Source organism: Diadema antillarum, unplaced genomic scaffold (genome assembly GCF_040938485.1).
Source record: "Diadema antillarum isolate AM-2024a unplaced genomic scaffold, OU_Dant_1.0 scf00000029, whole genome shotgun sequence".
NCBI classification, from domain to species: Eukaryota; Metazoa; Echinodermata; class Echinoidea; order Diadematoida; family Diadematidae; genus Diadema; species Diadema antillarum.
The window spans coordinates 1,747,507-1,771,940 of NW_027270918.1; the positions used below are offsets into that span (position 1 = coordinate 1,747,507).

General features: G+C 39.5%; 2 protein-coding genes across 2 annotated transcripts in view; one reads left to right on the forward strand and one right to left on the reverse strand.

Annotated features, from left to right (window-relative positions):
* Positions 1–3,691, reverse strand: part of LOC139737937 (cilia- and flagella-associated protein 61-like) — a 29,044-nt gene extending 25,353 nt beyond the window's left edge. Inside the window, exons 1-4 of the mRNA XM_071648605.1 lie at positions 3,546–3,691; positions 2,742–2,892; positions 2,056–2,132; positions 1,025–1,219 (exon numbers count right to left, since the gene is read on the reverse strand). Of these exons, the coding sequence (XP_071504706.1) occupies positions 1,025–1,219; positions 2,056–2,132; positions 2,742–2,892; positions 3,546–3,691 (569 nt within the window). The remainder of the gene's footprint in view (positions 1–1,024; positions 1,220–2,055; positions 2,133–2,741; positions 2,893–3,545) is intronic.
* A 1,817-nt stretch (positions 3,692–5,508) lies between these two features.
* LOC139737948 (crooked neck-like protein 1) lies at positions 5,509–24,030 on the forward strand. The gene is made up of 14 exons (XM_071648616.1): positions 5,509–5,629; positions 8,962–9,051; positions 13,342–13,496; positions 15,112–15,195; positions 15,967–16,208; positions 17,096–17,274; positions 17,957–18,118; positions 19,212–19,412; positions 19,816–19,956; positions 20,527–20,673; positions 21,740–21,934; positions 22,545–22,700; positions 23,310–23,402; positions 23,899–24,030. The coding sequence occupies exons 1-14, from the start codon at positions 5,588–5,590 to the stop codon at positions 24,028–24,030; spliced, it is 2,019 nt and encodes a 672-aa protein (XP_071504717.1). The 5' UTR covers positions 5,509–5,587.
* The last annotated feature ends 404 nt before the right edge of the window (positions 24,031–24,434 follow it).

A 24,434-nucleotide genomic window follows, 5' to 3' on the forward strand; every position in this document is an offset into this window, starting at 1 on the left:
TACGAAAACATAAACTCCCAAACGATCGGACTTCGCTGCTCAAATGTTCGTAAGAATTCCGAAATTTACGTTTAGGCCTATTTGAAGGACTATGTCCTTCTGGATTTATGAAAGTTCGTTCTCCGTCGTCACAAACTGGCCCGTATTTTGATGATTTTTCAAATTAAAATTGATTGTTTTTTTCGTTGGAGGAGCATTTGCTCGGTCGCAGTCACACTGCACGATATGCGCGCTCAATGTCAATGCGTGTGCAAGGCCGCTGAAAATGCATCGCGCTCTACCCTGTTGGTGCAAAATAGCATCGGGGACGTTGCGGCGCTCGTTGGTGACCGAATGCTGGTGCAGTAGACATTTGCATTTAACCCTTGCATTGAATAATTCCCGTAGACACTAATCATAGGGGTAATTGCCTAGGGGGTACGTAAATTTTGTTTTTCTTTTGCGCTTTTGTGGATACCATCAAAGATCGTACACTCATACGACCTTTGATATCAACACACTCTCGGCTTGCTATAAGCAAAATATCCCGCAAGAAAACGGCGTATTTCTCGATTTTTAGCGCTTTTTCGGCGACCCGTCGCGTAGACAATACTCTTAAAACTGGACTTAATTCGCGCGCGCTTGGAAAAGTTCCGAATCTGCACTTTTGACGGTGGAATTTGGGATTTTCGATGGATTTTTGGAGGAGACTAAAGGACTTTCCTGTGGTGAATGAGTGTTACCGTATGTGAAATGATGTGATTTGCGTGTGATGTGACTGTAGAACCAAAGATCGTACACTTCAGTGTACGATCTTTGGTAGAACGCACTGGCTGGTGATAAAGGACACTGGCAATTAAGTGACCGAATTCTGGTAGATGACCGAATGCACAGTATGTTTACCCCGACTTTGTACAAGGCGTGGGTCTGCCGCCTTTGACGGCCCCTCTCTAGTTTGATACTGTGATGTCACAAAACAAAAATGAGGTTAAATGAAACTAGATAGCAAGTGTCCTTGTTTTTGAAACCATGAGAGAGTTCTCACCTTGCTTTCCTGACAAAAAGTACAGGGCAGTGGTTATGTCTGTGACAGACGAAGACACTAAAACTCTCCAGTGCTTTGGCCCCATTCTTAGGCTCCATGGCACTGAAGTTATGGGCCAGGGCTGGTTCAGGGAAGACTCCACTAGGCAGGACCAGGTACAGGAAGTGGATGTCTGGAACTGCATTGAACACAGTCCTGGAAAGACATGGTATATCATGTTACTAATCATGTGGAAATTGGAGTAATACCTATAGCAAGGCTTGGCACAATTGTTTGTTTGTTTTTTGTTTTGTTTTTTTTTTTTTTGGGGGGGGGGTTTGCCTGTCAGGGCCTCTAAAATCTTTCTTTAAATCCGAAACTTAGTGGCCTGAAACGAACAGAAACATGACAATCCATTCTGATTCTTACATGCCCAATCAGGCCACCAAAAGATATTCTTTGTGGAAATTTGGTGGCCCGACATCAATTCTAGTGGCCCCGGACCACCGGGCCTCCATTAATGTCGAGCCCTGCCTTTAGCCGGTCAAACATTTATACTATAGTCTAAAAGTAAGAACAATCATTCATCAAGTACTCGAGTAGGCACGGTGTATTCTACAATATGAAATTAAATCACAAATAAGAAGAAACTCCAAATTTCCGTCCCATCATGACATGAGACAATATGGGTTGCTTACATGAACATGAAAGTGATTGGAAAGTGCATCAAGCACACAAAGAGTTCAGTAGCAAGAGGTCAAAGGTAAACTTTTTTTTTATCACTATAGAACCCAAAGAATTTTCTGAGCAAAACTGAAACATGTATTCCTCTGATTTTAACAATGCTATCTTGAGATAAAATTAGATTAAAAATGAGATGTTGAGTGTAAATGGACTCCTGCCAGTATATTCAATTCAATTAGAGGAAACAGTAATTACTACTAGATGTTCCCTTATGTTTCTTAGGCAATCACATGCAAATAATGCCGGCACACATATCATAACATATCATAACATAACATCCCCTGGAGTCAAGAAACACAGCATTTTACCTGATGATTTCTTTGGCACTCCCATGAGCAAATGCCGGCTTGGCGACAAAGTAGTGCATGAAGAGCGTGTTCAAGGGCTGAAAGAAGGCAGATATGAAATGTTGAATTTTAAAAAATATACGTATACAAATAACACAGGACTCCTATGAACTTCAGATAGGTAAAGACTGTACTCTTACTGCTGCACATATATATATGTGTAGAACATAGAGAATGCATTATGTGGTGGCAACTTATACAGGTGTGATTGAAACATATGCTCAAGTTACAATTTGCTGCCAGTCAGTACTTAATGACAAGCTATCACGTAAAAAGATGTTGTGACTTCATTTGTTTGTTATTCCCTTTCTTTTTGATTTTTCCCTTCTATTTCTGTGCATGTGCACTGGGAAAACACAAACAGCAAGACTACCCCATAAATTACAGTGTAAACTGTTATGATACAATGCTTTTGATACTAATGATAGCAATTATACCAATAACCATAGTATCAAAGCACCTGAAATGCAAATCACGTCGAATGACAATGTTTGAAGGTGACATTTGAAAAGGTGAGTCTTAATGATATTTCACAGTTTGTTAGAATGTCAGTGTCAGTTTCGGTATTCTGTGATGCTACAGGAATTAACATATGAAATTGTTCAATATCAAATATGATTTCAGCATCTGTCTGGCATGATGCTTACAGTGCACTGCTCCGTGTCGTAGAATTCATTCAGCCACTCTTGCCATTCTGCGTGGTCGACGGCGTCCACATTGGGGTAGTCGAAGAAGGCTGCATGGGCTAGGATTTCCTCTCGCTCATTGTTGAGTGTTACAGCCAGGACCGCCTTTTCACTGTGAGACATGAAATGAAATGTTAGCACCTCAGACTAGCTGACAGTCCTCTGTTTGGAATGGTACAGCACTTTAATCACAAGAATGCAATTTGACAAGTCTAAATACCCATACACATACAAAACTACAGGAATGATTCTACTTGAACTCTGGTTCACTTGATCAACCTTTTCATACATCAATGCATTTCTATGAAGACATTTTTGTCTTAGTCAGGGGTTTTGCCATGATTATTATGACAAAATAAGTGCAATCCACATAAAATTCAGTGATGTTTAATAAAGAAAATTTGACACTGCTGCAGGTTTGTGACTGATCTATGCTATCCTATCATTATTCTATTAAATATGGGCTGCGTCATTTCAAGTATAGTATGTACATTTCATGCTTGTTCAGACAGATTGGCAAAAAGACTGTGAATTAGGTATTTTTATGAATTTAATACAGCACTCATACCTTGATAAAGACATGTTAAACAAAATATATTTGATGTGCTAAAAGCGAGCTGCCTCACAACAAAGACCAATGACATTTTCACAGATATTTCTTTCTAATTCCTACAGGCATATATACAGTATGATCTAACATGACTAGGAATGAACAACAAAGCAAGTTTTCACATTCTCTTTGCTAATATCAACAAAGATACTCACATGATGTTGACAACATCCACCAGTCCAAACTGGGGCTGCGTTGTCTTGGTTACCAGCTTGAGGATGTTGGGAGCGTCAAGAGACTCTGTGCGCCTGGCATTAATGACCTCAGTGGGGCCATTGGCAGACTGGACAATGGTAGCCATGCTCACAGCAACATTCGCTTCGTCTAAAGAAATGAACAGAGGTATGGACAGACAGTAGGTCATTGAACTAATTGCTCATAGGTACTGGCTGGAAGCGATCTTTTGCGTGCGTGCGCTGCTTGAGTGTAGCAGAATGGTTGACATTGCGACCTTTAAAATTGCATTTAGATCGCGTGAACTCACGATTATCAGATTTACCATTCGCACATGCTGCATATTTAATCTTCATTTTCAGTAGGTTGTGAAATGTGTATGTCAATATCGATTGAATAGCTATGGTTAGCTCGACCAGATGCCATGCAAAGCAAGGCGTCCCCGTGCATCAGACACTTGTGTACAGCGACAGGGCCATGTAGTGTCTATAGAATAGAAAGTAAACACTAGTTAAGCTATGGTATGAAGTGTCATTAATGAAGATTATATTGAATGAGTTTGAGGTGTCAAAAAAAAAAATGTCAAGTATCAAACTCAATGTGATCACATGATCGTAAAATTCACATTGTACCACATTTGTGGATTCGGGCCTTCATATTACGTTTAGCATTTAGTACAACTACAAGTCTCTCTAATGTAGACTGCTGCTAGGATACATGTGGGCCACTATAACTTCTTAGAATGTGTAGATTCTAAAAGAGTCAATTTTTGGAGGGGACTAAGGGACTTTCCTGTTGTGAATGAGTGCGCAAGTATGTGAATTGATGTGATTTGCGCGAGTTGCGACAGTTAGCTAGAACTTACTGGCTGGTGATGAGTGATAAGTCATTGAATATCGGTAGGTCACTTGGTGACCGAATACTGGTAGAGTGCCGAGTGGTAGATAGGCTACTGAAAAAGTGGAAATTTTCGCGCATTTCGCGCAACCACAAACTAGCACGAAAATAAAAGCACACGAATATTTTTTATTGCCGTATGTTCCTGTACCGGTACTTGGTGTCTTGATCCCGCGGAATCAAAAACACACAAAACTCTTCTTTACCGGCCAAGCGCGAAAAATTACTCGCGTTACAGTAACGTTACAGTAACGTTAGATCTATCTATCGTTAATTAGGACCCTAGATCCTACTCTTGTCCTACTTCTTTGAATTTGTAAATTTACCGGTACTTGTCCCCACATGCACAAGGGGTTTGTGATACATGTCATGTGAATGGTGTGTGAAAATAAATAGAAATTGAAATTCCAACGTTAACATCAAGTTCTTATTAAAGTTTTACCGCATCGTAATTTCGTAATGATTTAATTTAACTGTAACATTGTTAGTCTGTACCGGTAACGGGTTAGGCCTACAAAATGCCTACCGGTAAATTTATGCCATTCATTGCGAATGCGAATGTTCCATACGCAACACATATGACATGAACGAACCAAAATTTACAAATTCAGCTTACAGGAGAAGGTGTCTTAAAGCTAATGCCACTCATTTACTAGCTAATCCAAATATTCTTACAGCTAACGTCACTAATCAAGAACCCGATCATGACATAAGTATAGTTACCTTTCCTTTTGATTTGCGCAAGATTGGGCTTTCTTTGACCTGACTTCAGTGCAGAAAAAATTAAAGGTTAGCGGTCTGCGGCGGCCTAGCGCTATGGCAACAATGGGACATGACTTCGAACTCGAGACATGAAAATGTGAAAATGTTTCAGAGCAAAATCAGGAGCAAATCTAAATTATATTCGATACTTAACATTTATTTTAGTGAAATTATGAAATCATCCTTATCTAAGCAATTATTTTACAAAATAGCAAAAACAATCGTAAATTTTTGTTTACGAGGCTGTTTTGTTTAGCGCCCTCAGGTGTTGAAATTTGGGCAATGTCCGCTAGTGTTTTGTGATTTTCCGGAGGCTAAATTTGGTTGTATTATAAGCAGGAGACGACAGAGAATACTCAAAACCATGGCATCTTCGAGCAAAAATAAAATGCCTAAAGTGGCCAAGGTAAGATTGGTAATATTTCTTAAAAGAAAATTGATTCCAACGGTTTTCAATTACGTATCATTTTATGTCACATCTAGTGCGTGTGCTCCTACTGCAGATTTTGTCCATGTAAATTCCGGTCATATGGTTGTGTGTTGGAAATGGTAGGGTTGGTCCTAGCCCGACCAGACGCTGTTACTACGCTATGCGACGTACCATGTACAGCGACTGGGCTGTTTAGTTAGGTTGGTCCTAGTACCGTCCTACTTTACTCATCGACTGCCTAATTTTCATTTGCCTGATTTAACACTGAAATTCACGTAAAACTTGGTCTACGTCACATGATTGAAAAAAATCCAACTCTATCAAATGCTGTTGTTCCCTTTTCAATTTGAGGTTTCAGTGCAAAATAATTGCCGTCGAACGAACTTGCAGTTGAGTGCCCTCTTTTCAGCTCCCCGGCCGCGGTACCGCTCCTTTTTTAGATCGACTGCTATTTTTGTATTGACAATGCACACAAACCGAGTTTTATTCAACACCGTGTTGTACGAAGCTTTTTAGAATATGCATTACCATTGACATTGCATTACAATTCAGTTAAAATATTCATTCAAAATTTTGTCCTTTGATTTAAACCATGGCATGGCATTAATGAACAGTGAATTTTCGTTTTCCCCACACATCCTCATCAACAGTCAAAGCCAATACATTTTTATGTGCTATGTGTGTGCGTGCAGTGCATACTAAGCGTTCTGTGTGCCAAAAACTAGTGGTCGGTTTCAAAAAGGGTGGTCGATGTGCAGGGCTTGCCCTTAACTTTTGTTTTGGGTGGCCAGCCGGGCCACTTAACCATGATTTTGGGTGGCCAAATGTAATTTTAGGTGGCCCGGCAGGGTTCGAAATTGGCGATGGTCCGCTGGCCATTGGCCACCCAAAATCATGTCGGACTAGCTAAAAATCATAAAATTCTGAAGTAACTAGTCCGTCTGGCTAGCCAAAATATTGCTACAGTGTCAAAATTGATTCTAAGTAGTCCGCCTGGCTAGTTAAAAAAAAAGTTAAGTGCGACCCCTGCCCGGATGCTTTGTCAGTTTTTAATGTTGCAATCGAAGAGCACGTTACATTGTGTAGAAGCACGTAGAGTTACCATACAGCGCCACATCCATCGATGTGTATTAGTAGACTAGGCAAAATGATTTCAAAACATGCACAAAAGCAGTCAGCACTACACAGTGGCAGTGCGGGTATGAAAACTTTGAGCGCATGAAAACTTTGAGCGCATACAGAAAGGGTTGATCATTTGATCTGAAGCAATTATCACAGCGGCTTTAAATTCTATGGTGTCTTTAAAAAACTAAAAAATTTTTTTTATCCACCAAGACTTTCGGTACACCCACCATGCACCGGGTGGTTGTAGCTTCTACACAAAGCAGTTGAACGCATGTGTGTGCAGCCCCCTTTGTTACATATCTTTCTCTTTCGTTTCTATCTTTTTTCTTTTATTTTCAGCTATTCTTAATCCTATCTTTCCCTTTCCTTCTTATTATTCATTTCTTTGTGGGTTTCTTCTTGTCTAACTTTCTCAATTTTCTATTCAATACAACTTTCTGCCTAATTATTCTTTATTTCCTTCCTTCCATCTACCTTTCCTTTCTTTCCTCTCCAATACCTTAAAGTTTTTTTTACATTTCGTTCTGATGCATTCTTTTGTATAGTATCCTTTTCAATCTGCATAATTCTTTCTTTCCATCCTACAATGTATTCATCTTTGCTTACCTCCAATTGTAATTTGTCTCTCATTCTATCATTACGTAGTGCTTTTTTTGTTTTCAATCTTTCAATTCTTCTTTGCTTTTCTTTATTTTTTCAAACATATTCATCTCTCCTTTGCTTTCCTTTATAATGCAAGTTTCTCTTCTTTCTTTGCTTCCATTATCTTTTGTTATTATTTTAAGTGTACTTTCTATTTTATAAAACTTTTGTTTCATTTTTTTCCCAGGTTTACTTTTTCAGTATCTTCATTCATTTCCTTTCCCCCTTTTCCTATTCTTTCTCCTTTAATATGCGTGTGTTCTTTCACTCTTGTCTAATAACCACACTTTTCACAATCTTCTTCCATTCACACACACACACCCTTTCACACCCTTACACACACCCCCCCCCCACACACACACACACAATACAAACAACCCCAAACCTTAATAGATTCTTACCACAAGACTCAGTACAAGCTGTGGAAAAAAAAAAAACAGGTTTATCTTTTAAAGATACAATGTACCATAGAAGAACTTGCTGTACTCACTCTGAGATCACTACATTTAGATCAATCGCTGTGCTTGCTGCTGTGCCATAAATGTGTTTTGTATGCCATGCTGTGCTGTCTGCTCCTGTGCAACGCACTTATCACAGAGCGAACTAACTCAACTGTTAGCTGCAATCCTCATATTCCAACAAGTGTAAAAACGTCGAAACGGTGAAAATTCCATTTGTACTGGACTTGGGTCTCACTCAGATGCAAATATTCATGGTTGTAGGATATTTAGAGTGAGTTTGTGCATGTTTGCAGATTAATTGACGAGGTGCAAAAGTACACTAGCACCCAATAAGACTTTAGTATGCCATCTCCCTCCCCTCCCATTTTGCTGTCCTACCCCTTTATCTCTACATCATGTTACACACCTACACTGTAGGGCGACATTAGAGTAAGCTGACCAGAATTTTGCCACTGAACACTTTTCCAGGGTGTCTCATATGATCATGCACTGCCAACCTTTCCACATAAACGCATTCCTAATATCTTGTTATCTAATAACAAGCAGTCTGCCACTCAGTGCTCCGTAGCACCTGTACTCTGCTCTTGCTTCTATAACCAACATTCACAAGTCTGGCTGCATGTGATGTTTGCTGGACTGTGTCTGTCTGGGAGATTAGGTCCTTGGTGAGGGTCCCATACTGTGGAAGAGTAATCCAAGATGAGACGGATGTAGGTTTCATACACATGTTCTGTGATGTTGACAGGGTATTTCCTCCGATTGCATTGTCAAAAGTGCTTAAATTGCTTTTCTTGCATATGGAATGGATGTGGGATTTCTGGTTAATATTCCTTTGGACAGTGATGCCAAGGTATGTAGCCTCATCAACAATTGAAAGTGCCTTCCCATGAGTGAAATACGGGGAGATTCCAATGATGCTTTTCCTGTGTATGTTGTCCTTTTTATGTCGTTTTTATTTTGTTTTGGGGTGGTTTTTTTTTGTTGTCACTTTCTTTTTGTTGTTTAATACAGTTTGGAGAGTTTTTTTTTTTTTTTTTTTAGTGACTAAATCCTCTTTTCTCCACTCTCTCCTCCATCCAGGTGAAGAACAAAATGCCAGCTGAGGTTCAGATCACAGCTGAGCAAATTCTGAGAGAGGCCAAGGAACGAGAGCTGGAGCTGGTTCCTCCAGTGAGTATGACCTCAAATATCTGTGCACAGTGCACTTTTCTAGTCCTTGTTACATCTGAGAATGCTGGTTCAAGTTCGTTGATACTTTGGTCATATGGATTTTAGCTTCATGTTGGTCAGAATGTATAAAAGGCTTCATCCGTATCCTGGACACACACAAATATGAGCATGTTGATATCAAAGATTTATACAACTAGGGTGTTTCTCAATATATGTTTGGAAAGAGAAATCATTCCCATGTAGGTGTCAGGCATCAGACATAACCAGGGATTTAGAATGCAATATTTTTATCATATGTAGGTGCAAGAGTATTGTGTGTACCGGTATATGAAAATTCATTTTCTATTCAGACATGTGATGGATGTTTAAGAATAGAAGAATATACTCAGAGTTTAAGAATCGGAATATGTTTGGTAAGATACTACATAGATAAGCAGGGATCTCGCCAGCGTATATCACCCTTGTCGGCCCCGACAAGCGTGCGGTTTCAAGAAGCAATTGCCGACAAGGGTAAAACTTGCCGACAAGGGTAACACCACGCGTGAACTTGCCGACAAGGGTAACTTGCTTGACGAGCTAAGTTCGGACCAATTTCTCGCCTTTTTCAGTTTTTATTATCTGGCTAGAAAAGAAGCTAGATGTTGAAAGCAGCAGCAGTTTACATACTTATACAAGCGCAAAAATTTACCCACGCAGTCACCGCACCGATCACAACAACGCGGCTCAACAGAGCGACGTACTAGCTGATACCAGGGAGCGATTTTTCACCTCCCTGCTGATACACACCACATCACACACTTGCTCACTCACATGCGCTCTGATTTGGGATCCACACACACACATGCACAAGCACCCAGCCGGCCACTTACCTAGCCAGCCGCGTGCGTGTACAACGGTGCAGTGTATTGTGAGAGGGAGAGAGAGGACGGAAAGAGAGGGTCGGAGGCCGAGCGAGGCTGAGGAAGGCTGACACGTGCTCGCTTGTTGTCACGCTTGTTGTCGGGTTACGCAAAAACAAACGATATGAAATGCATGCCCCCCTCCGCCAAAGGTTGTATTTTTTTTTTGTCTGCTTTGGTTTGTTTGTTAGTTTGTCTGCCTGTCTGTCTCTCTATTCGCAAAATAAGTCAAAATTTGGGAATAGATTAGGATGAAATTTTCAGGAACAGTTGGTTGGTAAAATGGCGCAAGGAACAGATGATTAAATTTTGATAGTGAGCAGGATTTATAATACCACCGAAATTCACCGCCAGGATCCAGGATCTTTAGACTTTGTTTCGTATATTTGAAAGGATTCGTATCAATTCTTTAGGAAGCTGGCCATGGGCAATGACGCAAAATTAGATGCGTTCAAAGCATTGCCGCAGAGAGAAAATTAACTCCATTTTTCGTTAAAAAAAGAAAAGAAAAAAGAACGTGCGATGGAGTAAGCAAATGCAAATTGTTATTTAGGTTTTGGTAGTTTCAATGGGTTATTTTTTTTTTAAATCTAAAAAGCCATGCGTTCCATTTTAACCTTTTTAATTTCTACGGATTTGTAAACGTCATTCGTGAATATTCCATTTTCCTTCTCCGGGCCGAAATTTATAGTAATTCTGTCATGATGGTCTTTCAAGTTCAACGTATACGTAATGCTCCACGTGCTTCTGGCTTGGTTTGTTAAAAGGTGGGTTAGGGGGCCTTCACGGGCAGAAAATAAATGATGATCATTCATCAATGTTCCCAGTTGGTTTACATGCTATGTACACGCTGTTTACGACCACGCGCGACATTCTTTATCTGACACCTGGCTTTCGTGGAAATTTCATGGAAATTTCCACAAGCCATGATATCAAGTTTCCCCACTGCTTGAGGTCGTGCTTTTTTTTTATTCTTCATTACGAACATCAATTTGTTCAACTTGAAAAGTGTAGATAATTTGCTTTGAGGACGTGTTTCTTTCTTCTTTTTTTCATTGCAGCATCGGTAACATTTTGTTTTGTTCATCGTCCCTGCATGGCAGGGGTTCATGGGAGGAGAACGATAGGAATGACTGGGGAGAAAATAAACTGAAAGAAGGAAGCATCTTTTGAGCGAGCTGTCTTTGTTTTTCTCTACACCAGCATCAGTTATCGCCACCAAGATTCATTTTTTTTTTCGTTACTCCGACAGATTAATGATAAAATGATGCTAGATTCTTTATTCTGAAGGTTCGTTAATCCAAAAATGATTAAGAAAAAATGTCCGTTCATTTCACGACGAAATCAGTTTTGTTATTTCGAACGTTCTGCCAGTGAAATTTCGGAATAAAACGACGGTACAAAACAGCGTGTTTTCGTACTCTAAGGGTCTGTTATTCCGACAGAAGTAGTAATGATGAAATAATAAATTGTAGATTCTTTATTCTGAAGGTTCGTTAACCGAAAATTGAATAAAGAAAAATGTCCGTAAATTTCAAAACGAAATCAGTGCGTCATTTCAAACGTTTTGCCAGTGAAATTTTGGAATAAAACGACTGCCCCAAAACAGTTGCAATTTTCTTACTCTGAGGGTTCGTTACTCCGACAGATTAATGATAAAATAATGCTAGATTCCCTATTCTGAAGGTTCGTTAATCCAAAAAATGATTAAGAAAAAACGTCCGTTCATTTCACAACGAAATCAGTTTTATTTCGAACGTTTCTGTCAGTGAAATTTCGGAATAAAACGACGGCACAAAACAGCGTGTTTTCGTACTCTATAAGGGTCTGATATTCCGACAGAAGTAGTAATGATGAAATAACAATAGATTCTTTATTCTGAAGGTTCGTTAACCGAAAATTGAATAAAGAAAAATGTCCGTAAATTTCAAAACGAAATCAGTGCGTCATTTCGAACGTTTTGCCAGTGAAATTTGGAATAAAACTGCCCCAAAAACAGTTGCACTTTTCTTACTCTTAGGGTTCGTTACTCCGACAGATTAATGAAAAAATAATGCTATATTCCTTATTCTGAAGGTTCGTTAATCCAAAAATGATTTTAAAAAATGTCCGTTCATTTCACAACGAAATCAGTTTTGTTATTTCGAACGTTTCCGTCAGTGAAATTTCAGAATAAAACGACGGCCCCAAAACGGTTACAGTTTTCTTTTACTCTGAAGGTTCGTTACTGCGAAAGAATAACGATATAATACTTTAGATTCTTAATTCTGAACGATCGTTAATCGGAAAACGATAAAGAAGAAATGAAAATGGTTACAGTTTTCTTACCCTCAGGGTTCGTTACTCCGAAAGAATAATGGCAAAATAATACTCTACATTCTTAATTCTGAATGATCGTTAATAGAAAAATTATAAAGGAGAAAATATTCGTTTATATCCAAACGAAATCAGTTTTGTTATTTCGAATGTTCTGCCAGTATAATTTCGGAATACAACAACGGCCCCAAAAGGGTGTTTTCTTATTCAGAAGGTTTGTTATTCTGAAGCAATAACGATGATAGATGATAGATTCCTTTCTGAAGGTTCGTTGATCGGAAAATAATAAAGAAAAAATGCTTGTTAATCTTCGAACGAAATCAGTTTTATTTTGAACATTCATCTGTAGTACCGACCTTTGGTGTTGTTGTTGTTTTCGATTACAAACCTTCGAAGTACTCAGTAATGAATCGTTTCATTTTATGATTAAACAAACCTTCGGAATAATGACCATCATTACATTTTTGTATGATATCTCTTTGATGTCACGGCCAAACTACCGCAGTATACCCAGAAAGGAAAGTGCAACGATGTCCCGAAAGTTCTCGATCGCTTCTCGCGCATCTGCATGCAATAGGCCTACCACGTGGTCGAGCAGACGGCGAGAAAGCAACACGGCGCGCGTTGTTGCGATGCATGCAGAGGCGGCTAATTATTGCAACAGTGAAACAGGAAAGGCCTAAAAGAAATCGGAACCTCCACCATCGGCACCTACTTCTCTTTCATTTATTATTTAGGAACTGCCGCTAACAAAAGGTATGGAGTTTCTGCATTGTTTCTATGAGAATATGCCCCTCACAACGTTCATTACATCTCCGTGAAAATGTCGCATTTAGTGGCATTTTAGCGGCGATTTATCTGTGTTGTATTGAGCATTAGCGAAGGCTTCCGCGTACCCACCCCCAGAACAGCGCGCATAAATGCCGACAAGCGTGAAGAAATTCCTGGCGAGAACCCTGGATAAGTGAAGCTTGTTTACAGAAGATCACAGACCGAGCGCATTCGTCATGAAAGTTTTTTAAAACTAGAGAATAGAAATTCAACTTACATACTGTAATTGCTTCTGTATCCTCAGCCTCCAAAGCAAAAAATTACAGATCCAGATGAACTTCAAGAGTACAGATTGAGAAAGAGAAAAGAGTTTGAGGACAACATCCGCAAAAATCGCTCCTCAGTTGGCAACTGGATCAACTATGCCAAGTGGGAACAGAGCCAGCATGAAATCGATCGGTGAGACATGATAGTATGACTGTCTTCTTTTCATTTGTTACAGTTGCTGCTTCACAGTTGTTGTATTATATTGAGAAGTACCGGTATGTTGATATTCTATGTTTATGTTGCATACATATCCAATGTCATTTTAAATGGGGATCATTTTGTTGGCTTTGTTTTGTTGTTCCATGTGGGATCATTTTTTGTCTCGCCCACCGGAGGTGAAGGCGAGACTAAGGGATCCAAATGGCGTCCGTCCGTCGTCCGTCCGTCGTCCGTCGTCCGTCCTTCGTCCGTCCGTCGTCCGTCGTTCGTCCGTCGTCCGTCACAAATGTTAAAGTTTACCTGCAAGACTCCCTTATGATGCATAACTTGGCAACTGTTACAGCAATGGCTGCCACACTTGGGTGATAGAAGCAATAGGGGTATCTTCATGTTATGGTGTTGTCAGAGGTCATGTGATGATGTCAAAGGTCATTTGAGGTCATATATTAAAGAGTATGTGCAAGACTCTCTATTCTATGTTAAAGTTTACCTGCAAGACTCTCTTTTGACAAATAACTTCACATAAGTTGCTTGGATTACAACCTAACTTGGGTCATAGATGCACTGGGGGTACCTTCATGTTATGGTGCCGTTGGAGGTCACAGGATAAGGTCAAAGGTCATTTGAGGTCATACTTGCAAGACTCTCTTATACTTGCAAGACTTTCTTATCACATGTAACTCAACACATGTTGCTACAATGGCAATCAAACTTGGTTGATGGATGCACTGGGGGTACCTTCATGTTATGGTGCCGTAAGAGGTCACATGATAAGGTCAAAGGTCATTTGAGGTCATACGTTAAAGTTTACTTGCAAGACTCTCTTATCACACGTAACTCAGCACATGTTGTTACAATGGCAATCAGACTTGGGTGATGGTAGATGTATCTTGGGAAGTTGAAGGTAACCACAAGGTCAAAGGTTACAGACAGGGGTCTACGAACTTTTAGGGCCCAATGTTAAGTTTTTAGGGTGCATTTCGTTTATGGCTTATAACTTTTGATCCCTTTGTCTGTTTGTGACCAAACTTGGATGGAAGATGTCCCTTGGGGAGGTGAAGGTCGTCACAAGGTCAAAGGTCACAGACAGGGGTCAACAAATTTTTAGGGCCCAATGTTAAGCTTTTATGGCGCGTTTCGATTATGGCTCATTACTTTTGATCCCTTTGTCCGTTTGTGACCAAACTTGGATGGTAAATGTCCCTTAGGGTGTTGAAGGTCACCACAAGGTCAAAGGTCATAAGCAGGTCGATTAACTTCTGGGAGTTATAAAAAATATTAATTCCTTGTACGCGAATGGGCGAGACACAATTTGGCGATTGCCTTGTCTTTTTTAAGGATTCTACCTGAGTTGATTTTGTCTTTCCATTTTGCAAAGTTGCAGAGCACGCAACGATATACATTTGGAGTATGGTGTGCTTAGCATCTTTGGGCAAAGAGTATTTTAAATCAGTCAGTTAATTTGGCACAGAAAAAATGCAATAAAGATATGGGATGTTGATTCAAACTAGTAAAAGACAGTTCCTGGATGTGACCAGTCTTATAACCTTACAGTGACTCATATTTTGTCCATCTTTCTCAAATGCAGAGCAAGATCGATCTACGAGAGAGCCCTGGATGTTGACCATCGAAACATTACCATCTGGCTGAAGTATGCTGAGATGGAGATGAAGTAAGTGCAAAATAGTATGTACTAGAAATATTACATCCTTACACAACAACAGAAAATTTAGGAGGAAATGTTGCAGGCATTAATGCAGATATCACAACTGGATGAGGCCCATTAGCATTTGAGCCATTTGTATTATTCAAACCTCATGAGTTATAATGCAGTTTTTCTCTTCCAGTAGGTAATGGATTTGTGTCACTTAAAATTATTTAAAGTGATAGGGCTAAAACAAAAATGTGTGTATATTCTGACACCATGTCATAGATGTATATTATCTGCAATTTAAAAGCTCTGCAGTAAACTATTTCATTTAGTTTTTGATAATCCTTTCACCCTTTTCCATTGTCATTGATGAATGAGAAAGAATGTAATAAGGCATGCAGATGCAAAAGCATAGTGTTAAAGGTAGATCTACGAGCTCAATGTTCTCGTGGATATGATGCCTGTCTAGCAATCAGGAGGTCGTGGATTCAAATTCCCTCCAAGTATGTACATCCCATGATTTATATCATGGCTACTACTCAATACACTGAATGGTGGGTGTATATTTATGTTAAAGGGCAGTTTGTAAATCAGTTGCATTAAAAACAACTTGACGCAATAATGAGTAATTTGAATAAATCTTTCAGTTTACACTAAGTTGTTGATTGCTGTGATTGAGATTTAATGGCCTCTCGGGGGGGGGGGGGGGGGGGGGGGAGTGAATTAGCTTTGAAACATGAATTGGCAATCAGGGAACATCTATTAAGATACCCTTCCGACGTCTTGTTTCAGGCACAAGCAGGTCAATCACGCCCGCAACATCTGGGACCGAGCCATCACAATCTTGCCCCGCTGCAACCAGTTCTGGTACAAGTACACGTACATGGAGGAGATGGTGGGCAACGTGGGCGGGGCACGGCAGGTGTTTGAGCGCTGGATGCAGTGGGAGCCAGAAGAGCAGGCTTGGTTCTCATACATCAAGATGGAGCTGCGCTACAAAGAGGTGGACCGCGCCCGAAAGATCTACGAGAGATATATCCTTTTGTCAAAATGTTTGGTGGCCAAAATGTAGTTCATTTACCAGTAATCATTCACTATAATGTGCTTCGTATCAGTTAGTCATGCCCCTGAGTGAAAATGTTAGTTGTTGTGGGGATTGAAGTTGATTTAGAAATTGTCTGAGATAGTATACATACACCTATTAATTGATATTTACAGGTGTATGCATACCTGATATGTACAGGTGCAGTATACATGCACTTGTAAATTGATATTCAGTGATCAGACCTGGGAACAAGAGGAACAACATGTAGTTGTCAAGTTTAGTCTGACATAAGTGTTTTGTGCCACAAGTTGCATATGAGATCCTACCAAAACTGTCCCAGAGAAAGCTGCAGCAGAAGAACTCAGAGTGGAGTTACTGGTGTATTCCATTAAATTGGTTTCTTTACATAAATATTCATGAAATATCACAGAATGTTTGCTTGAGATTGCTTTCTTAACATTTGTGAATGAATCCCTCATAATTTCACACACGTTTGATTATTTAATTTGTTGCTATAGAGTCTAATGATGCATTGTTCCCTTATATTATAGTTTTGCACATAAAGGTGCCAGCTGTTAGTGAGGTACTCACGTTGATATTGTAGGATAAACGCTTCTCATGAATATAGTGATTGTTCGAGTGCTCTGGTAAACTGGGTTAAATATATTCGCACCCATGGAGTTGAAAGTACTGTACCTGCATTGAGATATTAGTATTTGGATAGGGATGAATGCAGTGCATGCCATTGTTTGGCTTCTGTCTGTTACATGAACAAGGAGTTGATCAAATGGGCTTTGGTAAACCTACTAGGAAGGTTGAAACCATTCCCTTGTCTAACATGGGGCATCATCTGTGATCTCCTTGACTGAGACTTACTTGTCTACGTGCATCCCGAGGTCAAGAACTGGATCAAGTTTGCAGGCTTCGAGGAGTCCAACAACTACATCGGGCTGGCCCGGGGCGTCTTTGAGCGAGCCGTGGAGTTCTTCGGGGAAGATCACATGAACGAGAAGCTTTACATCTCATTTGCCAAGTTTGAAGAGAGGCAGAAGGAGGTAAGTCCAGTTTTGTAACTGGAAGATCTCCCTTGTAGTATCACATGAAACTTTCCATCACATCCCCCAAGTCAAAATGCTAGATTGTTCATTTTGAGATCTTTGTTCCTGAAGTACCAAAGATTTATATTAATCCCACGATCTTGTCTGTCCATGCATTTGCAGCAGTTTTCTAATTGTCCTCTATTGTAATCCCTCTGCCTCAGAGTACATTGTTGTGCCTCCATTACATGTGGTCACTTGTTGAGTCTTGAACCAAAAATCAACAATGTTCGTAGAATTCAGTAACAGGTGAGCTAATGTTACTTGCTCTTACTGGTGATGCAAAGTGATTCCTCTGTCTTAGAAGCAGGTATAGGGATTCCAGTTTGATATACATGGCATTTGTAACAGATGAGAAACATCACAACTCTAGAAGTAACACAGTTATTGTTGAGCTGACAGTGCACTGTGACTTTGCCTCATGGTTTAGAACATGAAGCAAAGTAGTAGTGTTTGGCCGTTTATTTCAGAGTAATGTTCAAGAGACAAGTGTCATAATGCATTTCTTCCATTCTTTCATTCCTGTTGTCTTCAGTCATCTACTTCATTTTATGTAAAGATCAGTGTAATTTCCCTATAAATGCTGTGACGATAGTTATGTTTGTGATCATCTATGTTGATTTGTTTCATAAAATTGCAGCATGAAAGAGCAAAGGTGATCTACAAGTATGCCCTGGGCAACATGGACAAGGAGCATGCACAAGAGTTGTTCAAGAACTACACCATCCACGAGAAGAAATATGGAGACCGTGCAGGCATCGAGGATGTCATCATCAGCAAGAGGAGATACCAGTATGAAGAGGTCAGAGATTAAATTTTTTGACCCATTGTCATCCTGCCAAGAACATCTTGCAAAAGAAACATCAATCAATCAATCAATCAATCAATCAATCAATCAATCAATCAATCAATTAATCAATCAATCAATCAATCAATCAATCAATCAATGAAATAAAAAAAGGTAGGCTGATATCAAGAAATAATCCAAAAATAAATTAATGTTGATCATAAGAACTTATGAAAAAGTGATGTTTTTCTTCACTGTACTGTTTTTCATACGAATGTAGTAATCATTATTTGTTTCTTAATGTATTCTGTGATTCTCTATTTATTATTGTAAACATTTACAATGTTGTAGCTATATTTTCATTAATTTTGTAAACATTTAACTGTCCATGTTACTCATATACTCTCCATTCTAATGAAAGAAGTTTTCTACAGGGATGAACAATATTTAGCTGTGAGTTGCATGCTCTCCATACTCTCAATTTCATTGAAAGACATTTACTACAGGAATAGCTTAAAATTAACTGTTATTTCATTTTAAAATTTCAGCCTGGAAACTACGAGCAAATGAATGGTTCATAAGCTCTTGTGTGTGCTAGTTTGAACATTTTTTTTTCCACACTAACTCTTCATTCTCTGACAACAATAAAGAATGAGATGATTAAAGAGTAATCAAATCAGAAAATTTATGAGAAGAAAATCGAGATAACAAATACTATTGCATCCCTTGTACAGGGGTCTTTCAATTTCACATTATATACAGACTGGAATCTCAGGTTTGGAGGACATTGAACGTGTCATGGTTGGTCCTGTATAAATGCACTTGTAAAAATAGTATTGTTCTGGAGCACAGATGTAATACATAGTTTTCCAACTTACTCAGATCCACCACCTCAAAAGGCCAAGGGCATATCCATTGCATTGAAAGAGGTTGTAGATAGTAATAGCAGAATTCAGAAGAAGATGTTGTATTTATATATTCATATGTTTATATATTCATATATTTATATATGTATGTGCGTGTATGCTTTCTATATATTCATATATTCGTATAACTCATGGATGAATTTCACATTTTTGTTGTTGTTTTTCTGTCATTACATGTATAGGAGGTAAAGGCCAACCCAAATAACTATGATGCCTGGTTTGACTACCTGCGCCTCATGGAGACAGACGGAGACACAGAGACAGTGAGAGACCTGTACGAGAGAGCCATCGCCAACATCCCACCCGCTCAGGAGAAGAGGCTATGGCGTCGCTACATCTACCTGTGGATTAACTATGCTCTCTACGAAGAGCTAGATGTGAAGGTAAGAAAAGGCGCACGTACTAAGTGTGGGCTGTGTCAAGGCGTGCACATGGTTTCATATGTCTATGGTATATGCCGATATAGTTTTGCAAAACCACTGTAATTTTTGTCAGGATCTGTACTTTCACAAGATTAAAGCTGAGGCAGAGTGGACCTGTAGATTTTAGAGAAATTTGTACGCAAATTTTAAAGTTTTAAATTGGATGAGTACTCTGTAGTCTTTCTATTCCATGTTGGATTCTAAGTGTACATCTTTTTCCAGTCTATTAAGAAATGTATGATGCATGTCGTCGTCATGATTCAGACAATGTTTGTACATTTCTATGCAACTGAGAGTTTGATGGGATGTATGTGGGACTGAAGTGTTCCTATTCAACATTATCCTTCCCTGTTGTGACATACAGGACATGGAGAAGACGCGCCAAGTGTACAAGGCTTGCCTGGACCTGATTCCTCACAAGAAGTTCACCTTTGCCAAGATGTGGGTGCTCATGGCCCAGTTCGAGATCCGCCAGAAAGAACTGAAGAGAGCTAGGATTGTCATGGTGAGTCCAAGAATGCAATACAGTCAACCTAGCCTAAGTCGGATCTATTTGGACTGAAGAGATAGCTTTGACTTTGAGAAAATTTTGTTTATTACGGATTAAAATCAATAGAATCTAAAGAGAAGAGGACTTGAAAAGACCTTTGACTTAGCGATTAATCGACTTATTCGAGGTCGACTATATGTATTGTTTTTAGATATCCTGCATACACAAACAATCACACACTCAAACCCCATATAAAGAGCTACCTAATAGTTTATTTTATAGTATATTTAGTTTGCATTTTCTTCATTAGAAAAGCAAAAACATGTGTTGTAGAAAAAGGTTTTTCGTCAAGGGGTCACTGTCTTTGACATGTATTGATTCCCATACCGTAGTAATAGCATCTCCCAGATGTTGGAAATTCCATTGTTTTCTTTGAAGTGCACAAGGATATTATGTGGAATTTAAGCATTTTTACAGTCATAGTGCTAACAATCCTAATGAACATTGCACACGACACCATCTAAATGTTAATTGTAGAAGAGTGAACAGCTTGTGAAAAGGGACTTTGTCATCATTGCCTTACAGGGAACAGCCATTGGAAAGTGCCCCAAAGACAAGCTCTTCAAATCCTACATCGAACTGGAGTTGCAGTTGAGGGAGTTTGACCGCTGCAGAGTGCTCTACGAGAAGTTCCTCGAGTTCAACCCCGCCAACTGCACGACGTGGATGAAGGTAATGTCTTTCGGTAGTCCATGTAGGCATAGCCAGGGAAGTTTTTTTGGCTTATTTAAAAGACTCATAATTGTTGACTGCAAGAAAGATCAAGAATATTCTCCACAGTGAAGGGAAGATCTGGTAGGAGATGATTTCCCATTATTAGCATCTGCTCAGATGTATTCTTAGAAAATAGTATTTGTTTATTTTTCTCTTATGATAAAAGTGTTATTATACAATTGCTCAACATAATAAATACAGCAAAATTCCTTGAATAAATGTCTGCAATTAAGTAGGGAAAAGAGATCTGTGTGAGCAATTTTTGTGTAAGCCTTTGTTATAGAATGAGTGAAAAGACTATCCAGACCATACATTGATTTCATTATTACCTCCGCCAAAGGAAGAGGTTATGCTTCGTTACCATTGGTTTGTTGGTTTGTTTGTCCGTGTGCAAAATAACTCAAAAAGTACTTAACGGATTTGAATGAAACTTACAGGAAAGGTTGAGAATGGCACAAGTAACAAATGATTAAATTTTGGTAGTGATCCAACAATTTTTAGAGAATTTATGAAGGATTTTTGATATTTTGACAGGTAGGGTCAATGAACTTGGGAGTTCAAGCTGCGCATTTTTGAGGTTTCCAAACGCGCACTAAAGTGCGTGCTCTAGTTTCTGCTAGGGCGAGGCGCGCCGTGCAGCTGAGGGTTTATGACGTAACAAAGGCTTTTATATTGGGAAATCGGGCGATTTTTCAGCATGTATACCTATGGGTGGAAATCACTGATCTCTATGGAAGAGCCCAAAGAATTTTTCCCCAGTGGTGGAGAGGAGAAAAATCTCTTTGGGAAGAGCAAGATCATCGGTGGAAAGTAGCTGCTTGGCGGAGGTTTGCGCTCTCAGAGTGCTTTTCTAGTTATGAAAAAGTATTTAAATGAAATCAGAATTTGAAAGGAAAATGTATGCCCATTTATCATATTATATTATTACAAAAAATGAAGCTTTCTTATTTTTTAATTGCATTATTGAGTGACTTGGAAAGAATAGGAAAAGTAGCTGACGATTATTGACTGATTCTCATCACAGTATGCAGAGCTGGAGACTATTCTTGGCGATGCTGACCGGGCCAGGGCAATATACGAACTCGCCATCGGTCAGCCTAGACTTGACATGCCAGAAGTTTTATGGAAGTCCTTCATTGACTTTGAGGTGGAGCAAGAAGAGTGGGACAATGCAAGGGGCCTGTACAGAAGGCTACTGGAGAGAACCCAGCATGTCAAGGTGAGGAAATTGGAGCCATCAGGGTCAAGTAATGACAGAGAGGTCATTTGCAGCATTGGATGTTATTGTTTCTATCTTAATGGCATTCAATGTAAAGATATTATCTGTACCTACATCTTAATATGTTGAATATTTCTTTATATTCTTCTTTGACATAAATCACCAAAGTAATGTAAATATTGTCAAACATCCTGGACTATGTTATCAATGCATACTATATCACTTATCAATGCAATAAAATATAAAGTTTATACGGTAAGCAAATGTGTACATATGGATACTCAAACTTGTATATTTTCTGCCGTTCGAAGTTCTATGATTACATGCAGAAAAAGAAGGTCACTGAAGGCATTGTTCTGTCCTGTCCAGAGTTGTGTTATCCTGTTATTGGATAATGCTATACTTTTGGTTAAGTGCTGTGAAGTTTCAAGTGTACCTCAAAACTGTTTCTTTAGAATATCACTGACTTCTTGGGCAGTATAATTACCAGCAGTAATGACAGAGTTGATGGAAGCTAGAATAAGAAAAATTGAAGTTGAAACTTGTCAGCCTGGTCAGCTGAAATGCTCAAAGATTCTCACTCAATGCCTTTTTCCATCCCTTCAACCAGGTCTGGATAAGCTTTGCAAAGTGCGAGCTATCTGTGGGAGCCGGAGACTGTGTGGTGAGGTCCAGGTCTGTGTACGAGGAGGCTCACAAGTCCCTCAGGCATGCAGAGGAGAAGGAGGAGCGGCTCATGCTCCTGGAGGCGTGGCAGGAATTTGAGGTGGGACGTCCTTATAATCTAGCCCCTCCTACTCGACAACTTAGTCAGCAAGCGTCAATCTGATCATGACATGCAACTTAGACGAAATATGCTCGTTTCCATATAGACTAGATTGTATGTTAGTGAGACCAATATTAAAAAGTTTGTAAATGCCCCCAAAATGTGGCACTGAGAGAGTGACAACCAAACTATAATCATGATATCTGGGAAATATTATTCACTTTTCAATTTGTATGCTCCCAGCAGTTGCTGCCTTTTGCATACTTGTGTAGGAGGCATTTGCAATGTGTTTATGATTAACATATCTTTACTGATCTTTATGAATTTTTTCTAGGTAACAGCTGAGTTGAAAGAGCCAAGTAATGTTTAATAAAGCGTATTTGTCAACAGTGCCCATGGCTATAGCATGTTCCACTATTTGTGTGAACAAAATTGATGATTTCCTTTGTCATTTTACCAAGTGATTTCTTTGTCTTGAGAATCACATATTCATTGCATTAGTGGCAGAGTTCAATCACTGAATCTCTCTGTAATCATCGCCTTTATTTGTTTGTTTTTGTTCTTGGTTTGTGGGTATCTTATGTTACACTGCTCTCTCTCTGTCCGCAGAATGAGTTTGGAGATGACGAGAGTGTTCAGAAGGTGCAGGAACAGATGCCGACCAAGGTCAAGAAGAGGAGAAAGATCCAGACAGAGAACGGCGTGAGTTTTTTATGCTTTTTGTTTGCTTTTGTTTGGCTTTGTATTATTCTGCTTTTGCTGTTGCTTTTGCTTTTGCCTGAGCTGCTAGACCTTGAAGACAGTGGGCAGGACGATTTTGTGATGTTGAAGCAAGTGAAAATATGGATGTAAGACTTACGAGGAAGAGATGTGCCCATTATCCACAAGAAATCACCCGATTGGGATAAGGATGAATTAGTCTGCATTTGTGAAGGTTAATTTCAGTTTTTTTGTTGTTCGTGTAGAGATCAAAGCAGTACCCAGCTTCACTGACAGGACTAATCCATTACATGTCCTGACATTGATATTTTCTTTTATTCTTTGTGATTTGTTTGAATTGTCTGTATTTATAGTACCTAACTTCACTAACAGAATTAATCCAGTATGTGCTCTGATATTGATCTCTTGAGTTTTGAATTGGCTGCATCTCTTATGTCCTTTTGTCTTCTTTTGTTTTGTTTTGTTTTGTTTTTTCCAGTCGGATGCTGGCTGGGAGGAGTACTACGACTACATCTTCCCGTCGGACGAGACGAACAAGTCCAACCTGAAGCTGCTGGCCATGGCCAAGATGTGGAAGCAGAAACAGGGGGAGACAAGCAGTGACTCATGAGACGACCCTACACGGACAAACTCAGAGACTGGTTGCCCCTTAAAGAAAGGGCTTAACCCCATGCAGAGGCCTGTGAACTGTGTGGATGCTCTGTGCCAAAACATCATGGATCCAGAGTCTCAGGGGTCAGGGGAATTGTAGCTTATGAACGGACTTCCAAGCACTGCGGATGTGGAAAAAGAGCTACCCTCCGCGGTCTTGGTAATGTGATTCCATGGCATCGTTCCTTCATCAGTGTCTTGTTTGATTGATGAGGAAAGCAAGTTGGCTGTTGGATGGATGATCTGGGACACTTTTTCTTATCCCATTGATCTCACTTTATGAAGTGAAAGTCATCGGGTGGTCCATTGGAAGCTACCATTGAGGTGGATTGTGATGCAAGTGAGAGAATATTGTTCATGTTT